Source organism: Osmerus eperlanus, chromosome 8 (genome assembly GCF_963692335.1).
Source record: "Osmerus eperlanus chromosome 8, fOsmEpe2.1, whole genome shotgun sequence".
Classification (NCBI taxonomy): Eukaryota; Metazoa; Chordata; class Actinopteri; order Osmeriformes; family Osmeridae; genus Osmerus; species Osmerus eperlanus.
In genome coordinates, this window is record NC_085025.1 from 1,478,354 (window position 1) to 1,500,028 (window position 21,675).

General features: G+C 43.0%; 2 protein-coding genes across 6 annotated transcripts in view; one reads left to right on the forward strand and one right to left on the reverse strand.

Moving 5' to 3' along the window:
* Nucleotides 1–1,181, forward strand: part of LOC134025396 (unconventional myosin-VI-like) — a 46,322-nt gene extending 45,141 nt beyond the window's left edge. For all 5 annotated transcript variants that reach the window (XM_062468391.1, XM_062468392.1, XM_062468393.1 and 2 more), the window contains one exon: nucleotides 150–1,181. In XM_062468391.1, the coding sequence (XP_062324375.1) occupies nucleotides 150–349 (200 nt within the window). In that variant the 3' untranslated portion in view covers nucleotides 350–1,181. The remainder of the gene's footprint in view (nucleotides 1–149) is intronic.
* LOC134025397 (interphotoreceptor matrix proteoglycan 2-like) lies at nucleotides 816–19,097 on the reverse strand. The gene is made up of 22 exons (XM_062468398.1): nucleotides 18,785–19,097; nucleotides 17,701–17,925; nucleotides 16,301–16,467; nucleotides 15,767–15,801; nucleotides 15,381–15,424; nucleotides 15,179–15,297; nucleotides 14,133–14,282; nucleotides 13,448–13,506; nucleotides 12,811–12,831; nucleotides 11,859–12,049; nucleotides 11,693–11,754; nucleotides 10,603–11,577; nucleotides 10,444–10,533; nucleotides 9,856–10,407; nucleotides 9,514–9,780; nucleotides 9,184–9,417; nucleotides 8,175–9,102; nucleotides 6,949–7,634; nucleotides 5,965–6,184; nucleotides 5,419–5,629; nucleotides 3,421–3,499; nucleotides 816–2,805 (listed from the first exon to the last, which is right to left on the reverse strand). The coding sequence occupies exons 1-21, from the start codon at nucleotides 18,789–18,791 to the stop codon at nucleotides 3,457–3,459; spliced, it is 5,286 nt and encodes a 1,761-aa protein (XP_062324382.1). The 5' UTR covers nucleotides 18,792–19,097; the 3' UTR covers nucleotides 816–2,805; nucleotides 3,421–3,456.
* Nucleotides 19,098–21,675: the final 2,578 nt, after the last annotated feature.

The following is a 21,675-nucleotide window of genomic DNA, read 5'->3' on the forward strand; positions in this document are numbered from 1 at the left end:
CTCTAAGTTAGAACTGTGTTCTGTTAAGTTAGACCTGAGTGTTCTCAGAGTCCAAACTTTGACTCAGCTGAGAGGATGTCCTGAGTGTTCGTCCAGCTGACGTCATCTCCCCAGCTGCTCCTGTGCCACTGATGGCTTGCTGTGTGCAGGGAAAGATGACATGGAGATGTGTGAACTGAGCCTGGAGGAGACGGGCCTGACCAGGAAGAGAGGAGCGGAGATCCTGCCCCGGCAGTTCGAGGACATCTGGGACCGTTGTGGGGGGGTCCAGTACCTGCGCAGCGCCATCGAGAGCCACCAGGCCCGGCCCACCTACGCTACAGCCATGCTGCAGAGCCTCCTCAAGTAGCTCCCTGCCTCCAGCTCCCTCCACGGGCCCACACACACACACAGCAAAGGGAAGAGTGCGCCAGCTAACTGGACCGCTAACTGGACTGGACAGCGTGCATTCAGGCATACTGTTCTGACTGGGTGCACTGCAGTCATGAAAGAACTGCTTTTTGTTAATTTGTCTTTAGTTTTTTGGGGATCTTGCTGGCTTGGAATCGTCTTGTGTATTTGAGGTTGAGGCAGGGGGAATTGCAGTGAACCCTATACAGAGGAACACATGCATCCCGTTTTATTTTTCAGGCAAATGGGTTGTTTTCTTTAATATTTCTGCAACTCTTAACTATGAGGCCTTACATACTACTAAATAGGGTAAGTTGCTGAAAGTAGGAACTGTTTCATAGCTGCCTCCCCAAAAAGGTTGAGAGTATTAATTCATAGATGTTTATAATAATTTGTTTCTGATTACACTACAGTCTCCTTCTGGCCTCTGCCGGCTTAACAGCTTGTTGATAATTCTACTCACTCTTCAGCTGTTTACATAGTTTTCATATAGTTGTTTTTTTTCAGGACAATACTTGATCTCTGTTCTCTCATGTGTCACGTTCTCTGATTATTTCCAGTAACTGCACGCATTATTAATTTCCAATTAAGATATATTTGACAATACTGTAAAATTCTTTACCTCGTCTTTCAAACCGAATGTAATTTGATTTAGTTGATTTGTTCCTTCAGTCTTCATTATTTGTTGGTTTTGTCTTATTTTTTCAATGTGTGATTATATTTTTCATGCTAATTAAAAAGGTGTAGACAGAATGGCAGGTTCCCTGTACATGACCCAGTTGGGAATGCCATTTGGGTTTGGTTGTCACAGTTAATTGTGCCTATTGTTTTTGAATAATCTACACAACATTTGGTTTCAAATGTTGTTAAACACAAATGGCATTTACGTGTATTAATCAGACTTAACTGTTGGAATGTTGAACTACTAGATGTGAATCATGCATACCATGAGATATTCAACAGTTACTAAGTTGGACCAAATGTGTTTGAGAGCAGAAATGAGCTGTTACCAATTACAGATTGGTAAACTAATAGGGAGACTATGAAGCTAACAGCATTCAGTACACAGGTAGCCTATTCTCATGGAAACCCTCTCATTTGACACGTACACACAGTACATATTTTATATTGTATGATACAAAGAGAGTGTAATGTTTCTAATGGAATGTACACTTTTATTTTCAAAAAGAAAATCTTTCTACTCCAACATCCAAGGGTTCGGGCACATAAATCTCTGTTGGATTCAAACGGTTCTTTGCGTGCTGTAAAGTTAAGCAATAATCTAGTCACACACACAGCTAAGAGGAGAGGGACGTCCTTTGTCATAAACAGCGACGCTTTTAAGAGACAATCTCCTTTAAGACTAGAACTACTGTCTTCAGGTAAGGCTGATAGTCGTGATGTTCCCTAGCTTTTCATTCCCTTTGACGCTTAAGCGAAAAGGCGATTTGGTTGTTTGAATGCGTGAGATCTATCCACTTACGCCGCTGTGTCTGAGGCAAGTCTTCAGTTAAGACCTACTGTAAGTATTTATTTATGTATGACTTGAAAACACAGAGTGAAGTGTACTACTGAGGGATTTCCTGGAATCACCTGTACCGTACAACAAAATGACTGGCTTTTCTGTGCTCTGTATCTCAACACGCAATTACAATCATTCCTTGTATACTGCCTTTTCACTTTTCTAATGCTGATCTAACGGATGAAATAAATGCATTCCATGTTTCTCTCTGCCTCTTAACTCTCCTACCAAAACACTTAAATTTCAGGGTGACATCTCTATAGCATCATATAAGCCCGTTGTTTGGTGAAAACCCACGCGTATATGCAGTAGCGTGAGAGTACTTCAGATCCATTACTGCACGCGTACAGACAGGAAATGTGACCATATGCATCACCCACACATGGGCTGTGCTTCGTGTTTAACACACACACACCACCAACTCATTCTTACAATATAAAACATTTCAGTTTGCCTAAAGTTCTATTTATATGCATGTTTTTCCAAGATGTCCACTACACAAAAATAGATCTCCACACATATGTACAAAGGAATTGCAATTAGCAGTCCAGTGAGCACTGACAAGCTTTAACAGCTTGTTCGATGTTGTCAAAACTCATGTAAGTTGTCCATTTATTTTTGCGTCCTTTATCTATAGATGGAAATGACAGGCCATGAATACACAGTTTGCCTGAAAGTGTTCTGTCAGAAAACGTCTGGGCTCCTTCCCTGTTAAACCCCGGCTCTGGTTCCCAGAGACAGGAGTCTCAGAGACCATGCTGAGGAATGTCACCTGGCTGTCACTGGGAACAGACAGCCTTTCTCTTCTCCACACGGTCCTCAACATGATCCATGACTGGACTTCAGGTAAACTCTTCTGTGTTTGTCCCGTGGTCTTCCAGCAACTGTCATACCTGCACACGGAATCAAAGAGGTGCACTGTATTCAATCAAAACGTTTCTGGTATACTTTATGAAGTACTCTTACGATTTAATCATCTTGACCCAACTGCTTTTTATAGAAACGCATTGCGTCCATGGTACACAATCCCATACTGATCCTTTCAGAATTCTGGGTATTTGAAAGAAGGTACATGCGAAGCCTGTCCCCTGACAATAGTGACACAACCTGAAGAGGATCAGCGAGAGGCAGACTAATCACCTAATGACAAAGCCTGTGTTCATAGGCCAACACTGGCTTCTGCCTCCACAAACCGGCTTGGCAATCATCCAGCCCTCCTACTAGAGCTGAAAAACAGACGGTAAGCAGTCTGGGCCCCTTCAGGAGGTTTGACTTTGTGTTTAGTTCTGTCAGTGGTTAAGTCTGTTGTGGAGACACAAACCTCTTAAACCAATTTTGTACACAACCCTGAAGTATCGACGGCTCAGACGGGTCACCCGATTTTGGTGAACAGTAATCATGCTCTAAAAGCGGTCAGATCGGTCTTCAGGGCTGATGAGATTTTGCTTCATTCTCTGTTTCCCCAAATGTTTTCTTTGAATTAAAGAACTTTAGTTAATTGTTCTCACCTTATCCTGGAGCAGCGTTGACTGTTGTGTCACCATCTAGCTTGTCAGGCCAGGGAGGGAACCGGTTCCAGGGGATCTGCTGAAGACAAGAATAAAAGCCCTGTCAGACAGTAATTACAAGCACTTACAGCAGCTCCACATAAGAAATGTGAAAAGAAACAATAGAACAGATTTAAAAACTACATTATCCCAAGGGGAAAATATAACAAGGTGAAGCACGACAAGAGATATTTCTGTAGAAGAAGACACGTTGGTCAGGGGGCTATAGACCTCACAGCACACAGCAGACAGCAGGAGGCAGGTGTGTGGGGTTAGTGCAGTACTCGCTTACACAAAGCACCAGCAGCTCTCATTTCTATTTCTGGCAGATGTGAAAGAAAGATCCTCTGACATTTCAATTATATTTGTCCAGGCAGCCCTATCAGTGCCATGTTGATTGTTATAGATTGGTCTGAGACAAATCTAATGGTTCCTGTGCTATATCTTTGGCAGCCAACATTTTAAACCGTCACAGGAAGAATACTGGGGCATAGGAATTGCCATTTGATAATAACCTTTTGGTTTGGCTAAGTAAGGCCTGTTTACTGTTGTTTTTGTGCTTCCCTAACTGGTTAGTAAGATAGCTGGATTAAAGGTGAGGGTCTGTGTTAATGAAAGGAGGCAAGTGTTGGCCCGGGGGTGGGTCTGTGTCTGGGGTCACACCCCTGCGATCCCAGACAAGCAGAAAAGCTGCTCCAACAATTACACTTGCTAACAGGATCAAGGAGCCAGGGTCAAACCTGACAATTTATCCTTTTGATTAAACAATTGGTAAGGTTTGCATGTAAGGGTACTTGTAATTAGCAATTAGAGTCACGTAGTTTTGTCACAGGACCCGCTCTGTTGGAAATGTGTCCCGCTTATAAAAAGTACAAATATAAATCCTGGGTATATCAAGATACAAATGTATAAATGTGATAAGTAGACTTTATGTCTTATAATGCTGTAAAGAGAGAATGTATGTTGAGTCTTTGTAACTATCATTTTAACATGATCATTTTGTAGACAAAAAAGCAATACTTTTGTTCTCTTTGTATATATCTCTTTGCGTCAGTTGGTGAGGTGAGTGTATCTAATGAGATTTAAAATGAGTTTTTCTCCAGAGAATCAACGAGACTAGGACCCCAAGCTGAGCGATTACATAAAAGGTGCGTCACCCTATTGAAAAAAACGTGTTAAGGTTTCAACTGTATCACTAAAATAGTTTTCCGTTTTCGAAGCTGTGTGAAATTGTTCAAAACTAAAAGCGTGAGATGCAAGAGGAAGGCATGAGCTATTTGTACAAAGAAACTTTCTAATATACCCCCCCCCCCCAAAAAAAAATCAACACACTTCAACAGCAAGTTGACATGAAAAAAAAAAAGACCTGCTTACGCCAAAGTCACTGTGTTTCTGGTCCGTCTATAATGTCTGAGCATGAATATCATGAGACCTATCAGGGCATATACAGAGCTGAGCCAGCCCATTAGGCAGGCTATGAAAAGGAGGGGGTCTACAGGCATGGCCACCACCTCGCTGCAGCGCTCTCCCTTTAAGTGCCAGTATTTACCTACAGGACATCTAAAGAGGTCAAAGAGACTGGGTTAGAGCAGAGACTGGGTTAGAGCAGTAATGAACCACACAGCCTTCGAGTGTGTGCATGCGTGTCTGCATGTTGGGGTGTGTGTGTAAGTGTGTGTGTGTTGTACAGTAGAAGCAAATTGCAGTCTTTAGTTCATGAGGTAATGGTTAAGTTGCACCTTTTATCTAAACATGTAAACACAAAAGCAAGAAAACAAATTCAACAGTAAATCTGGTGAAATCATAATGAGAAGTTATAGATTGCCAGCTAGTAAAAAAGACCAAAACAATCAATAATATACCAAAAATAGAGTACATTTAAGGTATATAATATGACTCAAATTTCGGCCTTATAATCAGCGTTCCAGTTTATTTGGTCTTCGAGTTATGCTAAGGTACCTGCAAGCTGCTCCATGACCTGGGACTATCTCACACTCCCCCCCATTGAGGCAGTAGTCTGGCTGCAGGATACAGATGCTCTGACAGGGTAGTCCGTCCACCGTCATGTAGCCAGGGTCACACAAACACTCCGCCTCCTTGCTCCACCGGTTTACTACACAACGCGAGACCTCATTGCAAGCCAAAAACTTACAGGGATCTGCTTGGTCAGCTACATAGACGGAAGAGGAAATATAAAGTGGAATTAGTATTCTCTGGTAGACAATCTCCCCCCCCCCCCCCCCCCCTTCCTCCACCCCCCTCAGGTTCGTATGTTTAATTTGAATGTTTAGCTGCTGGCGTTGCTCAACATCGATGTCATCGACAAGAAATAACATGTTCACTTCACACTCTCTCCTGCTAACATAATACTGGTCAGGTAGTATATTCGAATTTTAACAATTAAATACATACAGGGACTATCGTGTCGGATTTAGTGTTAACATCACACTGTAACATGTTTCATATTTCTCTCAGTATCTAAACAGTGCAACAATACTGCCATACCTGGCTCTATGTCCAGTGAACCGCTGTCAATTTCAATGTCCACGTGCTTGGCTGCGGCACTGCAGAAGTCCTCCAGAACGATGTGTACAGCCTGGGTGACATTGTAAGGAACTGACTTGGAAAATTTCATCTTGCTGTTGACCACAACACTGCCGTTCCTGAAGTTGAGAATCTCCAGTTTCTTGAATCCCGTCAGATTTGACTGAAGATATGGTATCAGCTAGACAAAATGAGGGAAAAACGTAAACAATATTTTATTTTACCATTTTACCATCTGTTATGCAACCATCCTTACAAAGTACACATTACATTGCTAATTGTGAAACTACATTACATTTAGTTGGAATCAACTTTATAAGCAGCCATTCTCTAAATTGTCATTATGTAGTCATATACTGTGCTCGGTTTATTAAAATGACCTTCTACTTTCACACATTCACAAATGCTTTGACAGCATAATTGGTGCAAAAGAAACTTTTCTCTCTGTCTGCACAAACCGTTGTGATGCTGACTTCTAAACACAAAGATCAAACATGTGAATCTTTTCTTCTTGGATTAGCAAACACAGTATCACATTATTGTATATCAAAAAGTGGAATATCTCCTGTGGTTCCTGAGGTAACATGGTAGGGACTGTAGGTACAATAAAGGCCTCAGGGCTAAGTCAACCTGTTCCAGTCACAACATCCGCAACCGCATGTTTAATTCTCCTCAGCTCATTAGCTTGGATGACTCATTGCTCTGTATAATGAGCCTTGTATTGAGTTTGTCTCAGCTTGAAGTTATTGTGGGTCGGTAGAGTGAATCAGTATAAAACTATTAATGATGTCAAATATAAGATAGAAATATAAGATGACGAGGAGAGGGTGTGCCCCTTAACGCAACGGTCTGCGTTCGATGCCTGCAGGGTGGCATTCGCCTACTCATTCTCAAGGCAAAGATGTTGGTCAAACGCATTCGATCCCTATAAATATTTGTACTCACCAGTTCCATGAAGGTGCTCTCCAGGGACCTGTACTCTGGGGAGGTCTTGTTGAACAGGTCATCTGAGAACCTCATGTTTGTGACCCGCAGGCTGAAGAAGACCACTAGCTCCCTGCCCTTACTCGCGGTCGTCATGGAAGGTGTGGTCAGGTACCTCAGAGGTGGCGATGCCGTGGTCTCGAAAGGATGCTCTTCGTTAGCAAACGTGTTTCCGCTACCATAGTCCAGCAGGTCGACGGTCTCTGTGCTCACCACATCCATTTGGTCTAGTTCGGCAGCCAGGTCTTGTAGTTCGGCGGCCAGGTCTTGTACAACCTCAGCGAGAGGTGATTCTGCTTGGGCTAGTGGTGCAGTAGTTTGAACCCCTGCCTCTCCCTGCTCCTCCTCTTCTTCCACTTCCTCTGGTTCTTCATCTATAACGACCACCCCAGGTGGCAGTGCCTCTTCATCCTCCACATCCTCGCTGATTGGTTCCCCTTCATCTACCTCGAAGAGCCCGCTGTCTATGAATGGCTCTGTGGGGGGTATCTCAGGTACAGAGCCAGAATCTGCTGGTTGGGTTGGAATGGTATCTAGCATGGACCCAGCTGTTACAGAAATCTCTTCACTCGTGGATGAATCGCTTTTTTCCGTCTCTTCGGGACCGCTGTCCTCTGATGTGTTCTGATTCACAGCCGCTGTCACCTCTTTGAAATATGGGTTGAGAAAAAAGAGTTTAGATGGAATCAATCATATGGTTTGCTTGTATAAAATATGTCTGCCCATTGCTAGCTGCCTAATACTGTACATAGAATTTATTATTTTTCTACTGTCATCCCAAAATAGTGTAAAGATGATGATGTCTTTTTGCTGCCAGCATCCTCTAAATATTCTTCCATTTTCAATTATTTAAAAAATCAATCTTCTATCTTAATGATAATGTGTCTCCCAGCAGTGTGAGCCCTAGTAATTAACAAGGTGTCAAAAGATTTGTGTTTACTCCACATCAAATAATAAACAGGACAGAACATTTATCGCCAGGCAGCACTCACTCCAAAAATAGAACAGTAATCTCTTCTCCATGGGTTGGTCTGTAATTATTAGCTGTAACGTAACTTCCCAGCTCTATTGGTGAAAGTCATTTTTAAATTGCATCATTATTCTCTCTCTCTCTTTGCCTTGTGCTCTCTCACTCTCTGTATGGCATTTTTTACTGAGCTAAAACAGCTATGATGGCTTGCACATACCTGCAGCATGTGTTACTGGTGGAGCAGTCAGCTGCTCGTCAGGCTGAAGGTCACCAGTGTCTGTCTCTTCCGGTACTTCAACATCATCTGTGTCCCCCACAGGGCTGAGATCCTCATAGCCAACATATTCTGGCTGAAATTCTCCCTCTTCCAAAGACTCTCTCTGTCCTGGCCCAACAGGTAGATTGTCGTCCTCCTCAACGGGGTGAAGGAGGGCCGTCTCACCTCTCGCTTCCTGTGTCTCCGTGTCTTCTATTGTCTGAAGAGCATCCTCACCAAAGTGGACGTTCTCAACTGTGTCCACAGGTTGAATGATTTTAATAGTTTCGGCTGGGGGCTCGCTAACATCCTCCACAAGTTTGAGGTCCACACTTGCATCTAGAGCACCTTCTGTTGCTTCTAGTTCTGCCTCTGGTTCAGCTGCCTGCACAATAACCTCTCCCCCATCTTTACTTTCATCTTCAGTCTCTACAACTTCAGCCTCCAGTTCCCCCACTGACAGTGAAACCTCATCCTTAACATCTGGCTCGGGAATTTCAGGTTCAGAAACGTCCTCCCCAATTTCTTCCTCTGGCTCAGTTATAGGAACTGTAACTGCAGGCTCAGATGTCTCCTCTCCATCCTCTAGCTGAAGTACCTCAGCTACTGTCTCGTCTGTCCCCTCATCTGGCTTTGCTTTAACCTCCGCTTCTGGTTGTGGGACCTCAACCTCCGGCTCTATAACCTCAATCTCTGGCTCTTTAACCTCAATCTCAACTTCCTCTTCCGGCTCTATAACCTCACCCTCCGGCTCTATAACCTCAATCTCAACTTCCTCTTCCGGCTCTATAACCTCAACCTCTGGCTCTATAACCTCAATCTCAACTTCCTCCTCCGGCTCAATAACCTCAACCTCAGGCTCTATAACCTCAACCTCCGGCTCTATAACCTCAATTTCAACTTTCTCTTCTGGCTCTATAACCTCAACCTCTGGCTCTATAACCTCAACTTCCGGCTTTATAATCTCAACTTCCTCTTCTGGCTCTATAACCTCAACTTCCTCTTCCGGCTCTGTAACCTCAACATCAGGTTCTATAACCTCAACTTCCTCTTCTGCCTCTATAACCTCATCCTCTGTCTCTATAACCTCCACCTCCGATTCTATAACCTCAACTTCCTCTTCCGGCTCTGTAACCTCAACATCAGGTTCTATAACCTCAACTTCCTCTTCTGGCTCTATAACCTCAACCTCTGGCTCTATAACCTCCACCTCCGGCTCTATAACCTCAATCTCAACTTCCTCTTCTGGCTCTATAACCTCAATTTCTGGCTCTATAACCTCATCCTCCGGTTCTATAACCTCAATCTCAACTTCCTCTTCTGGCTCTATAACCTCAATTTCTGGCTCTATAACCTCATCCTCCGGCTCTATAACCTCAACCTCCGGCTCTATAACCTCAATCTCAACTTCCTCTACTGGCTCTATAACCTCAATTTCTGGCTCTATAACCTCATCCTCCGGCTCTATAACCTCAATCTCAACTTCCTCTTCTGGCTCTATAACCTCAATTTCTGGCTCTATAACCTCATCCTCCGGCTCTATAACCTCAACCTCCGGCTCTATAACCTCAATCTCAACTTCCTCTACTGGCTCTATAACCTCAATTTCTGGCTCTATAACCTCATCCTCCGGCTCTATAACCTCAACCTCAACTTCCTCTTCTGGCTTTATAACCTCAATTTCTGGCTCTATAACCTCAACTTCCGGCTCTATAACCACAACTTCCTCTTCTTCGTTTATAACCTCAACCTCTGGCTCTATAACCTCAACTTCCTCTTCCAGCTTTATAACCTCAACCTCTGGCTCTATAACCTCAATCTTAACTTCCTCTTCTTGCTCTATAACCTCAACTTCCGGTTCTATAACCACAACTTCCTCTTCTGGCTTTATAACCTCAACCTCTGGCTCTATAACCTCAATTTCCTCTTCCAGCTTTATAACCTCAACTTCCGGCTCTATAACCTCAACCTCTGGCTCTATAACCTCAACTTTCTCGTCCAGCTTTATAACCTCAACCTTTGGCTCTATAACCTCAATCTCAACTTCCTCTTCTGGCTCTATAACCTCAACTTCCGGCTCTATAACCACAACTTCCGGCTCTATAACCACAACTTCCTCTTCTGGCTCTGTAACCTCAACTTCCTCTTCTGGCTCTAAAACCTCAACCTCTGGCTCTATAACCTCAACCACTGGCTCTATAACCTCAACCTCAGGCTCTATAACCTCAACTTCCTCTTCTGGCTCTATAACCTCAACCTCCGGCTCTATAACCTCAACCTCTGGCTCTATAACCTCAACTTCCTCTTCCAGCTCTATAACCTCAACTTCCTCTTCTGGCTCTATAACCTCAATTTCTGTCTCTATAACCTCAACCTCCGTCTCTATAACCTCAATCTCAACCCACTCTTCTGGCTCTATAACCTCAATTTCTGGCTCTATAACCTCATCCTCCGGATCTATAACCTCAACCTCAGGCTCTATACCCTCAACTTCCTCTTCAGGCTCTATAACCACAACCTCAGGCTCTATAACCTCAACCTCAGGCTTTATAACCTCAACCTCAACTTCCTCTTCTGGCTCTATTTCTACTTCGACAAGCTCAGGAACGTCAGCTTCAGCCTCTACGCCAGGTTCTTCTTCAGAGGATCCTTTGCCATCAGGACTAGGCAACACCAATTCTGTCTCATCTTCACCGGGAATTACATTAAGAACTTCTTCTTCTTGAAGGTCGCCAATCATTTCAGTAGGTGGCTGATCTGTAATGGCCGACAGAGTGGTCACAGGAGGTGTTGCCTCAGCCTCTTCAGCAGAGGGGCTCATGGTCATGGTGGTAAGCAGCCTCTGAGGAGTTGCTGTGGACACAAACTCCACACTGACTTCCGGACTGGGATCACTCTCACTGTCAACAACGGGAGCAAGGTCCTCTTCCGATATCAAATTGGCAGAAAGGTCGACATCCGTAGATTCGGTTTCCAGTTTAGCAACAAAGGTCGCGGGTGGGGTTGGGATGTAGTCTCTCACAAGCTCGCCAATTCCCTCTTTAATGGTTTCGATCATGTGCGTGATAAACGGCACCTCTTCTTCTGGCTCACTTGTTGGTCCTGGTTCGCTCTCCCCGTCTCCTCCCTCAGACCCAGCGAGGTCCTCAGAGATGGAGGGTGGAGCAGTGCTGATTGTCAGGGCTGCATCGGAGGAGACAGATTCCTCGTCCACGCCAGGATCAGTTGTGGGATCCAGAAGCGTGACCAGAGCATTCTCCTTCTCCACAGGGCTGAATGGTAGCTCTAAATGTATTTTTTCTATGTTGACTTCTGGCTCAGCTGTGGATATTTCAAGGTCGTTGTGTGAATCTGGCTCACTAGACTACAAGAATAAAAGAGCAAAATAACATTAATATTTCTCTGCTGTTATACACAAAAAACATTTTAAAAACAGTATATGTACTGTATATATATACACACACAATTTGTTTACTCACTTCAACAGTTGTTGATCCCACAGTTATGGGAATTGTTTCTATAGTTGGTAGGATGACTTTTTCTGTGGAACCCCCCACAAAAATAAATACCACAAAAAATCAAAATCGCATTCTTGTCCCATTCTATTGTTTCAGGATAGTCAAATTCAAGGTAATGTTCTCTAACCTGGTTGAAATTTCAGTGAGTCTAGATCCACGGGTAAAGAGGCTTCTTCCCTCAGGGCCTTAGTCACCACGTCCTGCAGGCTAGGTCCAGCAGAGACTGGTGTCCCAGTAGCCTCCTCAGAACTATCTGCACTGATGTCGAGGGAATTGGTCTCGAAAACCAAGGAATAGTGCACTGACACACCTCCAGGTCTAGAGAAGGAAGAGTTTTAACATTCAGGACACAGCATGCAAGCCTGGTGACAAGAACTCCAAAGATTTTGGTAAGACACTTACATCAACAGCAGGAATATGCTGTGAGACATTCGACTTAGCAGTCACTATTTTAGCTAGTGTGTAGGATAAGTGGGATGGCGTACTTTGAATAGAGGCCATTCAAATCTGTCATTATCAAATGGCATTAATATTCTGTGTGGTGCCTTTTCTTGTTTTCGCGACCAAGATTATCAGGCAAAGGTTGTATTAGTTGTGAATTCCCCATTAGAGGAGAAGTTGCAGCCTGACTGGCACGTTACTGGATGTGGCAGCACAAGACACTGCACAGAAGGACATTTACTGAAGGGATAACTATTGTATTCACAAGGCTTCGCAATATCCACAGACCGCTTGGCTTCTTTCATAACAAAAATTATAGGCGCATTAGCAACCCTTTCAGACTTTGAACCATATATCTGATATGTTTACCTGGATAGTGAGTGTACAAATAAGTGTTGTTTCTGCAGACAGTGGTCCTGTATACCACAATATGGACCCTTGTTTCTATATTGACCTGTCATCTCTGCACAGACGGCACAGTAATTGTCAAGGGGCTTTTGTGTTTAGGTAATTTCATCCCCTTCCACAGCCCAGAGTCAGAGCCAAACAAAAGGAACGTGAGGCTGCTAGGGAAAAGTACAAACACAAGGGGAAACGGCTACCACTAAAGATGTTTCTCATCAATATCATTGAATTACCCGTCACTATCCTGGGTCTCGCTAGCGTTTGAAGAAGGGAAGAGAACAGGCAATTAGTATTTCGTTATAATGACATGTAAGAGAAAATGACATTCATCATGACATTGTCATTCATTTCTTTGCCAAAGAGCACCTGCACCTGTACATTCAAAAGAATATATTTAATCAAACGTCAACGTCAACCTCACATGGTGCTTCGTAATAAAAACACAATAAGTATATATTTTCCTTTCGATAAAACATTATTGCCACGTGAATAAATATACTTAAGTTACTGTGAACTGGCTTTACAGACAACTAGAGTGTCACTGTCTTACATGGGCTCTGTGGTTCTGCTTGTCAGTCAGAACACAACATTCAACACTGGCCGTCACTGGCATTTCGACTGAATTTCAGCCACAGCTTAAGTGAAAATGAGCTCATTACCTATTCAAATGAATACTCTGGCCATGCCAAATGAACTCTGATGAAATGATGAAACCTCTGTGGAATTTCCCATGAACATCACAAGCGATGCTTAAGCATGTCTACACTGGCTACGCTCCGAGCTGTCTCGCTATTTGCCCATTAACACTTCCTCGTTTCTCATTTGCACTTCAAAATGTTTCATGTTTCATATGCATGCCAAAAGATTCACCTGATTCCCAATACGTTGATCTCCTTAAATCCTGGAAGTTTGTCAAAAACGTGTTTCATCTGTGAAAGTGAAGATGAAAACCTTTTTAGTGTTGAGTGCCCTGTCTGCAGGCTCAATATCTCAACACCACACCGCATCACAGCTGACAAGTGTGAACTCTCACACGCGTCATCTCAGAATGACTGGGTGACAAAGTTATAAAACAGTCATGTACAGCTCTTAATTATACACTCACTGCTCTTGAGTGGAGATACTGTAAGTACCTATTTAGTACAGCATACACAATTTTGACAATCATCTTCAGTCGGATTCAATTAAAGAACACGTAATTGACTCTTTGTTCTTACAACCAGAGGATGATCTCCTGTCAGTGAATGACATTCTTTTACCTCACTGTCCCCCTTTTTCTGACATGGCCCTGTGGTACTTTCTACTATAAGCTTCTTTACAGTGAACTACTTTTTCAGGCCATAGGGACAGATACGACTGCACAGTAACCTTGTGTTGCTGAATGTAGCAGGGTTACCTGGTGTCTTGGTGGAATACAGGACTGGTGAGCTGGAATCAAGATATATATTGCCACTATAACTGGCCTTAGATATTTTGGAAGTATCAATGAGGGACTGTCTAGAATATCTACAGCTTAGGCTTCCATGAGTTCAGCCTGTTCTCCATGGTGTCCCACCTGGTCTTGCAGGTGGTGAGACAGGTCGATGTACTGGAGTGAGTCGGGGTCATCCAGCAGCTCCCTGTAGCCAGGGTCCACCAGCTCAATGCTGAACTCTAAGATCTGTTCAACAGGCTGTTCAGGCACAAGGTTGGGCAGCTCTGGGTCCTAGGGAGACGCAATAACAGTTCTGTCAAGACACTCAAGGATTTATTTAACCATTTACTGCAATGGAAATGGGTTTGTCTCTGGTGGTGTGGTAATGTCTAAGGGGTAACACCCTGCCTTGGAGTATGTAGCCAGCATAGGACAAGTACGTACACTAACAAGGCAGGGCGCATAGGATGTAATATCCCCTGGTGAACGGGAATAATTTCAAACCAGAAGTAGACTTTTTAACAAGCAATCGAGTGTTAACATCTTGTAGTGATGATACAGAAGATAGCATGGAGGAGCTGGGAGTGGTGGAGGGTGGCAGCAATTGTATAATACGCAGGTACATAGCAACGCATCATGTGTGAACATGTGTGTCCGGGTCTGTGAATGCAGTATTCAAGTCTTCTGAAGGAGAAGGCCAAGACCTTCAATCATCCCATCGGTGCAGTTGATTGTGTGAGTGACATAATCTAATGTGACCATTACCCTAGCTCCCTTGGAACTATCTCCACCTATTATGTTCAGAGGGAGTCAGGTGGCTGAGCGGTTAGGGAATAGGGCTAGTAATCAGAAGGTTGCTGGTTCGATTCCCTGGCCGTGCAAAATTATGGTGTGTCCTTGGGCCACTTTACCCTACTTGCCTTGGGGGAATGTCCCTGTACTTACTGTAAGTCGCTCTGGATAAGAGCGTCTGCTAAATGACTAAATGTAAATGTAATGTGTCAGTGAGAAGGCTGGTACTAGTTCTACCAGCAACACGTGCCTCTAAACTACCAGCTCAAACACACTGTCTGAGTAGTGCGAGACAACAGCTGTTCAGGCTATGAATCCATGTTATTTCTGTTAGCTTTTCTCGTCAGTCTACAAGCTGTTAGGGAGCTAAACTAAATGCCTTTGTGGTATTGTACCTCCTTAGTGGCCTGGGTTTCATCCAGGACTGTAGGAGTGGGAGTGGGAGTGTCAGGGGGAACAGCACTGCTGGTCACATGATCGTCCGGTTCAGACACAACTTCAGCCTCCGTTGCACCTAAACCAATCATCATCACTCGGTTACAAAGACTGTGAAAGACAAAAGTCTACGATCGTCCACATCTAGATCTGGAGCCTTACCTGCAGTCTCAGATGTGTCTGGTGCTGCAGTCGTAGTCACCTCTCTGCAGACCAAAGAGCAGATGATGTCAATTAACAATTATGCAAATTCCAGTACATGTGTGCCAGTTTGTAATTATGTACAATATGGTTCTTGTTATATGTGCTGATTAGTGATGCATACACTTCTAAACTATTCCAATTAAACATTGTAGCTCCTTTCAGCTCTCATCCTAGCTGAGATAGGCTATTTAATGACTACCATTTAGAACCACTTCAGTGAGAATCTACACAGGAGACATCCACCTGGTGCACATTACAGAGTGTACATAAGTGGAATAAAAGCTGTGGGAAAAGAGCTCCTTTGAACAGCGTTTAACTTGAAAAATACTGTATATCAGACTTACTGTGGCACTGGCCTCCGGTCCTGAACGTTCATCCTCTGTAGGAGCAGAATCAGAAACACAACCAGAGTCAAAGAAACAATCTCAGAGCAATAATATTAAAAAATAATTGGTAATACTGCACGCAGGGTTTGTAGAGCAACCCTGGAGAGGACTGTCAGTAATTGTGTATATTTTTGTGTATTATCAAATGTAATTGGCCATATGGATTGTGCACTTCTGTGTGTGATAATGGATGCAGCATAATGCCTCGAGAGACAGATACATAATTAACCAAATGTCAACAGCTTTTCTGAGTGAGAAGGAGAAAAATACCTTGTTGCTATAGTATCAACTGATGCTTCACTCCTGGTTGTGTACAGAATAGTGAACAGATAAAGAAATGATTGCATTTCTGTTTTGATCATTTGTCTTGCAAAAAGGATAATGATACCATAATTCTTTAGAAAATGCAATATGCACCCCAATCACTGTGGATGATGTGGTCAAATTGACAAACAAGGTGCTTTAGTTTACAATGTGCTATAATATATTTACCCTGTAAACCATACTGATGTGTTCTTCTGAGTTGCTGAAGTTCCTGGCTAGGTCAGAGATACAGACAGAGTCATGTTGACATGTGTGCACCCATCTCTGGTACTCAGTCGTTGCAGGAATCCTGTCGAAGAAGATCCTGAAAGCCTCCCATACTGCTTCCTGGCAAACTGACCGAAAAAAAGAAAGTTCTTCAGTGAGGCAAGACGTTGGTCCTAACTGAATACAGTTCTATTCAGGATCAAAGTACTTCATTTGGATTAATCACAAACTACCTAAAGCCTCATGTTACACTTTCAAAATAAGCAAACCATTGCCTTCAACACTACAATATTCTACTAGGAACCAAAACCCTTGTTGGTTTTCCAACAGGGAAGACCTATTAAATACCCAATTTCCCAAGAGTATTGTTGTAAACACAATCCTTTAGAAATCGAATCTATCACTTGAGATCACAAACCTCACTACCGGCTAATATAGATCCACATAGGATTAGGATCCCATTGTCTTAAACCCAGTGACCATGGTGTGAATTCCAGCAGATCAATTCAGTCTCTACGAATGTCAATAGCAGGTCATTTAAGCTGGAGGGAATTTGTCCATCTTTCCAAACGACATTGATTGTCCTCACGATGAACCACCTCATTTAGAAAATGAAGCCCTGCTTTCTGCTGTTTTATAGTCCGCCTACACCCCCTATCCCTGTAGAATCACACTTGCAGAGTAATCCTAGTTGATTTTCACTACTTAGTTTCTATATTTGAGGAAAACAAACATTAGCCCACTGAAAAATGAAGCATGCTCTTTGTCCCTCAATACTGTACTACTACTGTACAGGGACACTACAGTAGGATTCAGTTGTGGTTGGCAGAACCTTGTATGTTTTCATAATTGCATGAAGTACTGTGCGTACAGTGAAATTCAGAAAATCATTTGATTATCAAAACCAGAAAAATGCTATCTTAAAGTCTGGATAAGAATGGAAGCATTTTAAGACAGAGTCCATGCTATACAATGGTGACAACAATATGTTTACATTAAAATGACTGTACAGTTGTTCTATTTGATGTTAGGAGAGTTCACTGAGTTCTCCAATTTGAGGGTTGAAAGTTTATCTTATTTTGTCTTATCTGAGGTCATATTATAATTCAAACTCCCAAATGTGTTTTATCAATTGTCTCACAAAGTAGTTCATGTTTGCCTCAGGACGGACCACATCATTTTGTCTTTAATTAGGAAGGACTTTCCAGATGGAAACTTGTTTTTCGTTCCATTAACTGGAGAGCGGAGGATGTTTGATACAGCAGTAGACTACATGCCTTCAGGTGTATTAAAACTAGGGTACCATGAGATAAACTTTACGACTATTAACCCTTTTGACTCCTTCCCAGGGAGGTTCGTACCTCTTAGCTTGTAGTAAGCTTGATGGCTGGCGATGACCTCATTGATGGTTTCCTGTGGACAGATTCTCACCCCGGAGTGGAAAATTGCAGACCTCTTTGTTCGTTGTCTCTCCAAGTCAAAGACTGTGTGGACATTAGCCGTCTGTTTGGTTGTCCTCAAAAGCTGAACCAAATGCATTGAGTTGACAGCCTCTCTCTGTGCCCTGAAGTCTCCTCTTCTTCTCTCTAACAGCAACGATCAAAGATAGGATGGAGTAAGTCTAGAATGACACCAAAGCTCGCAACATGTTTTCTCTAATTAAAAAACCATTTTAAATGACATGATTTGCAGTATTTGTTGTTACATCAGTCCCAATTACACCATAATCTCCTTTCAGGAGATTGCCTTTTAATTGACTAGTTATCCAACCATCACAGAAAACAACAAGCACTTCTAATCTACTGTGGATTGATTTTGGCTACACAATTTAGATACAGTAATTCTGCTTATAGTTACCATATAATCACTTCAGACAACGACAGACATTCTTTTATCAGCTGTAAATGCTTTATATAACTGGGCATTAAAGCTGACCTTTGGTCTAAAGTCTCAACCATAGCATGATGCAAGGCATAATCACGTCACTCTAAGCTGGTGCTAGTATGTTATGCAATCACAGCAGGTTTTCCTTTTCTTTACCATCACCATTAAGGTTGAGTGTGAGAGCTATTGGCTTCAAGAAATATGGTGTGTTCGCAGGTATGCTTGAGAAGCAATCTGATTCATTAGGTATTGTCAACCCAACCCAATCAAAATCCTCTGTACAGTATAATTGAATGGGATGTTCTGTACATGACAGTAATACAGTGTGATATGTTTTATGAGTGGTGCATGCTCTGATCCTAAACACTCAGGAACAAACACAAACTCCTGATATTTTCAATGTAATCAGCCGTGACAGACTTGATTTGATCCTCTATTGGTGTTCATTTTAAACCTTTCGACAACAACAAACTGTTCCAACTGTTGGAAGGAGAAACACAATCTTTTCTGACCTTGAGGTTTAGAAAGCGGTGTGGATCCTTGATCCAAACCTGATCTTACCTTGCATTCCCAAGGCCTGTAGACCAAAGAGAAATAAGACCGTCAAGAGTCCCCATTTCCAAGGCATTTTGGAAGCGTTGTGTTTCTCAAGAATAACAATTACAATCCAGGTGTGGTGTCCTTTATCTCATAAAGACCCCGTGAATTCCTCCATGGTCAAGAGGGGTCACTAGGTCTCTGGGCATCGGTTCTTCACGCACAGTGGTGAATGCTCATCTAGGCTTCGACTCGTTTTCCCTGCCGATGGTTGCGACGTCCAGGATGTTGTGTGATGGACATGGCTGGAGATGAGATGCTGACAGAGCAGGGCCCACAGAAGGATTGTGGATGCTTTCAAAGTGTGACAAGAGTGACAGGGTTAAAAAAGTAGGCACTGTTTCGGGAATAATCTGTTTATCTACTGCTCAGACATAATCCCTCTTTACCCCATGGGCCCAGCAGCACCGGCCTCATCCTGTTAGTGGCTTTCTGGGGGCGAGCATCTGTCACCCCAGGGCCATCCTTCCCCTGGCCTGGCTCTCTCTCCCACCTCCAAGCTGAATTCCAGCCTCACCCGCCAGAATCCACCAGACCCAACACAGCCACCCTCTCCAAATGCCCAAGCTTCGCTGGCAGTCTGCAAGCACAGCTTTAAGTAAGCTCTTAGCAAGACAATGTGTTCTGTTGCTCTTTGGGCAGTACTGGATGGGACAGCAGTGTGTGTCAGATGGTGTTGTGTCTCCTCTGAGGTTTAGGGCAGGAACTCCAATGGTGGATTTGCTCCCCCGCTCCAAGGAACAGGATTGTCTGGCAGCGGTGTTAGTAGCCTTTTGGTGCCTTAAGTCTTCTAAGGATATGTCCTCATGAACTGTGACCCGTTTGATTGGGATGAGTAGGGGAAAGTTGAAGCCGTTTACGTCAGCGAAAGATCAAACATCACCTACGTGACAGAACAAAGAAAATGTGCTCGGTCAAAATAGAACTACAAAAATAACCCAAATATTTGCATTTCCAATTACAAGTTCATGCACTTCATCTAATCCCTCACATTAGAGAATGTGTCACCGTAATTGTGCTGAAACTTTGTCTCATATCTATCAACAGCATTCTCTCTATATAGATTTCTGGTGGTAGTGGGTCTCTCATTGAAGTGCTAAGATAATGAGTCAGTGTTCTGGCTTTCATGTTAATGTGGGGACCACCCACTCTAGAACACTGTTGACGTTTGATGAAGTACTTCTGAGACCAACTCCATTTATATTCAGAGATGACAGTCATTGCCCTATTCACAAAGGCATCAGACCAAATGGAAATGAATCTTTAACAAAAGGAAGCGATAAGCAAGAATCTCAGATTGCAGCCAATTTCACAAATTGGGTGACATGTTAATTTGCCTTCAAAAAGACTCTTGCATCCAGGCATTTTGTTGCCGACTTGTGCAGATTTTTCACAAGATCAAAATTAGTTGCTTTGTTTCTTATGAGAGAACCCTGAATTTCGTTTTTGAAATCTTTGTGTACCACACTCAGGTCCAGTTCTTCACAGAATACTGTTGAAAGTTCATACAGTTGCTCTGTTAAAAAAAATAAACAAGGTTTATTAGGTCTGCACTCTGTTGAAACTCTCTATTACTTATACGAAGTTAAACAGTGTTCTGTTTTTAATTGCACAACCCTGCAGTAACTAACAAGCCAACTGGAACATCAGCACAGTTGTCAGAGGACAGCAACCAAGTGAACCATAACATGATCTGTGGAAGAGTATAATACTGTAGCATGGATAATCCATTCAATTTAGTCCCACAAGCCTCTCCGCATAACCCTTAATATCTAAAAATAAAGCTTAAAGCTCTACGCGTAAACAAAGGTCGCCGTGAGTGGAGGTCAAGTGACTTTGACTAAAGGAAGAACAACTGGACAAGATAATCCTATTGTGGATTCCCATTCAGACTGGAGATCAAGTCTGACGTGGCTTCACAGCTGGGTGTCTCTGTAGCCTGCACGGTGTGGTGAAGTGGGGTGTTCTGATTGGCTGGCGGGTCTCTTAGCGAGGAGGGAATGAGGACAGGGGCTCCGAGGATCGAGATGTCTTGGCTGTCTCACTCAGAGGAAGTCCAAAGACAAGCCACCCTTCGAGTCAGAGAAAGTGTTAGAGCTCATCCAGAAGATGCTAACAATGACACATTGTTCTATTCTGAGGAGGCGTGGAGTCAGCACATGATGCCAATAAAAACAAAGTATGATCAGTTGCTTAGTGTCGTCTTGTCCGAGTCTTTTCAAGGGTCGTTAAATCTAAATATGATTTTAGTTCATAGTGCCACAAGCTACAATATAACCTGAGGCTGTGTAAATCCTTTGCTTTGTTTCCCTTAAGCTGAAGCTCAGTCACAAATCCTTTGATTGCCTTTAATAATCCTATATGTTAGTATAGGCTGCAAAGTAATTTTTGGACACCGTTTCCAGAGTCTGGCACTGTACCTAATTACCACAGACAGGGCAAGATACTTATTGCCAGTCTTGGAACACTGCACAGAATAAAGAGGATCAGAAATCCTCAGCTCTTTCAGGGGTCCATTGTAGACTGACATCACGCATTGCTTGTGTCATGTTACTTTAGGTAGAGCCATTCTCATTGTAGCCGTGGTTTGAAGGGATTATCCTTCACTGCTTTTTGTTCAGCCCCATAAAAAAATATATTTTTAACACATTGCACACTCACTTAGGCCTTTAAGTTCTATGTAAAGTCCAATGCCTTTCAATATAACGTACATGAATCATACAATATGCCTTATCACCAACATTACACGCATATATACGTAAGACAGGTAGACAATTTCACAGTACAGTACATCACTAACAGATACGAGGCAAAATCCATGCTCTATAGAGATTCTACAAGGTTGTATCTTGATT